The 3,417-nt window shown below is 41.6% G+C and overlaps 1 protein-coding gene across 1 annotated transcript in view; it reads right to left on the minus strand.

Moving 5' to 3' along the window:
• Positions 1–2,484: 2,484 nt before the first annotated feature.
• The window catches only part of ZCCHC9 (zinc finger, CCHC domain containing 9), a gene marked incomplete at its 5' end in the record, with an annotated part of 5,529 nt that continues 4,596 nt past the window's right edge, over positions 2,485–3,417 (minus strand). The window contains one exon of the mRNA XM_010014304.1: positions 2,485–2,600. Coding sequence (XP_010012606.1) covers positions 2,485–2,600 — 116 coding nt within the window. The remainder of the gene's footprint in view (positions 2,601–3,417) is intronic.

A 3,417-nucleotide genomic window follows, 5' to 3' on the forward strand; every position in this document is an offset into this window, starting at 1 on the left:
ATTGTATTTTCCCAAAGTCTGTGCAATTTTTAAGACAAAGAGATTGGGGTTTCTGACACGCAAACTTCACTTAAGCACTCATTATTTGCCTAGCTTTTAATTTTTTTTGTGGGTATGATGTGGCTTTCCATGCAGCACCTTTCACAGTCGCTTTACAAATAGCTTTCTTCAGCTACACATACCTTTGTGAAATTATCTCAGAACTGAATAGCGGGTGCATTTAACAAGTGGTTTCGTCCAAGAGCGACTGAAGATTGACAACCTGTGCAGCTGTTATTGTGGTAAAATCATTTCAGTGCCTCATTTTCCACAGCAGTCACTGATGCAGAGGACAAGAGGGAGGTGTACTTGCTTCCAGCCCTGCGCAAGCTGAAAACAGCTGCTGCCTTTATAGTGAAATTCTCACAGTGGCTGTACCCTGTGAAGTCTGATGAAGTCCATTATTTCTTCTCGAAGAGCACTAGTCAGGTGTAGGACCCTGACAAGTGGTTCTACAGTTCTGTATAGACAGATCAAAGCAACAGGTATGAAACTCCAGGCTGTGACAGTGATCAGCTGTGGGAAAGGTAAGTAAATTTTCTCTCCCTCCAACTGAGATGTTGTAGACCACAGAACTCAGCAGTCTGTCAAGGGGACACTTCTGCTCACATTGCCTCAGCACAACCAGGTGACCATGTCCTACTCGGAGCCACAGACATGCTTTGGAAAAGGCTGTGCCCCCAAACCACAGCTTGCACATCACAGTCTGCACCAGCCCCTCCTCTGGGAAATATTAGTACTGCTATGGAAGTCAGGGTGCTTGACTCCAAGTTTCTATGCATAATGGAACATGTTTCAGTACCAAGGAGTTTTTAAGGACAGGAAATGATTTAAAAAGATGTCTTTTTAACAATATAAAAAAAGAGAAACATTTTTTAGGTTGGAGTAAACATTTGCTGCCAAACTCTGTATTAAAGTGATACTGCTTTGAGCTTTAAGTCAACAGTTCTTTAAAACTTTGTTAATTAATCCTTGATTTCATCCACATCCACTCTTCTTCCCCATTTCAATGTGTGCTGTGATTAATACATACTGAACGTACTTGCCGTACTGTAGTCAGCTTTATGTGCCTTTGCATCTAGAGCAGAACAGGGAAACCTACAATAAGAGCTCCAACTACTGTATTCTTTAGCAATGTTTTATTAAAAATTAACAGGTACAAATATCAAATATACCCACACCATTAAATTTCCATACATGGGGTTTTCTTGGCTGTAAGAAGAGCATATTCTAAATCTATAGTTTCAGTGGCTGGTCCTGAGCATGTCAAAACCCAGTCCTGATCTCCAGTTTCCCATCTGGTGTTCCCAGTAACACCAAGACAATCAGGCACAGGTGAAAGCCTACCACCACTGGCTGGGCTGTACTACAGTATTTGAGAGCTGCTGCAGGAACACCAGTTTGGGTTTGGTTTTAAAACTTAGAATAAATTAAAAAAAAAAAAATATTAAAAAAATCTATCAGTTTTTGTAAGGCTTTCAGGCTCCAGGCTCCATTTAAAAAGAAATAAATCCACCATTAAGCAGGCACTTGTAATACAAAACAGTTTACTCCCAACTTACCAAGACAGAAGAACTGCAGACTTCTGAGCACTTTCCTTGGAAAACAGGTAAAGAAAATAAAAGGTAAAATAAAAGGTAAAGAAAAGGTAAAGAAACTGAGCAAGCTGCTCACTTGCTCTCCAACGCCTTCCAGGTGTATTTCACCACAGGTATCGGAGGAAGGGCATGCTTCAGTTTCTACTAATTGAACAAACACTCGATCCAACATGTGAGAGCCATCAGGTTAATGCCTGTACATATTTTACCTGACCTACCATGAGCAGCGGGCATTTTATACAAAAGCTCAACAGGCTGTGGGGTTTACCTGGTACCTTCACCACAGGACTGTTCAGGCTGGCGCACACAGAAGAAGAACCAATTCTCTTCTAAAAGAAGGTGGAAAAACCAAAAGGCTCTTTAGAAAATACCCACAACCCCTCAGAGAAATAGAGAAATACTCTTTGGTAAGATCAGTATGATTGTGTTCATCTCTGGTAAAGTAAAACAGCCCTCTTAAGGTAACAATGATGACCACTGAAATCCAGTGGTCATAAGCCCCCGTGACAGAACACACATGCCGTTTGGTTACTGCAGCCAGGTCCCTGTCCCAGGAAGAAGCCAGTTTTCGTCTTCAGAGAGCTGGCAGTGAGAGGGACTGCAAATCAGAAGGAATGCTGGATTTTGGCAGAGATATATGAAAGTAAAATACCCACTTGCTGTATTTCTGTGGTTCGCAGCTTTGCAGTTAGCTGGGTGAGTCTGGGAGGCAAATGGAGAAAATGAGGGGGGACAAAAAAACCCCAACATAATTTTGCAACAGCAGTCCTCCTGAATCAGCAGCCCACTCTGTGTAGTCTCTGCTCCGAAGTGAAGCAGTGCACAGTGGTTTAGAGCCAAGAGGCTTTCAGAAAGTCACAACTTTGGATACTTTCACTTTTGTTTTTTGCAGCTTTGGTGCTTCTGTGATTTCTTCGTAATCTGCGCTCATTCCAGTGGCCCATCGCCCAACCGTAACCTGGTCTGCAGAAAGAGGCAGGAGATTATGGAAAGGCTCAGTATTACCATTATGTCAAACTGAAGCATCTGAAGATTTGGCCTGCAATTGCCTGTCATTAATTCCTTGAAGATCTGTCCATTCAGTTCTAGCTCTGAAGCCAACTCTCCTTACACAATATATGTCAGAGTGGGTTTTTTTTAAGCTGGGGTTTGTAAACTCCCTTTCTTCCCACCCACAAATTGTCAAGGTTCACAAAATCATTACTACCACTACATGTTTACCATTACTATAATTTTTTCCTGTTTTTTTCTATTTGTCTGTCCAAAGCAGCATTCAGAAAACACACAGACAGTGTATTAGCTCTCACCTAAGTCCAAATAACTCTTATGATGAAAATTTCAGAATATGTTAAGTGTGTCTGGATATGAAGGAAAGACCTCCTCTGTTATTAAGTGCTCAAGGCCAGGTTGGACGGGGCTTGAAACAACTAGGTCTAGTGGAAGGTGCCCCTGCAAGGGAAGGTCCCTTCCAAACCTAATCCCATGAGTCCATGATTTACAGATAAAAAACATGAGTCTGAGAAAGCACAACAGAGCAAAATTTACATTTCTCAACCCGCATCCCTGCATGTAATTAACATCATCCTGCTGTTTAAATGCTATTTAGATCACTTTGTACTCCTTCGCTAGAAAAAAGCTGTTAACCAATTCATACTTCTTTCCTGAATAATTTAATTTTGACTGGATTGGAACAAATCAAATCATACCAAGAACATACAATCATAGACTGGTTTGGGCTGGAAGGGACCTTAAAGCTCATCCAGTTCCACCCCCTGCTGCC

This window comes from Nestor notabilis, unplaced genomic scaffold (assembly GCF_000696875.1).
Source record: "Nestor notabilis isolate BGI_N333 unplaced genomic scaffold, ASM69687v1 scaffold11405, whole genome shotgun sequence".
Classification (NCBI taxonomy): domain Eukaryota; kingdom Metazoa; phylum Chordata; class Aves; order Psittaciformes; family Psittacidae; genus Nestor; species Nestor notabilis.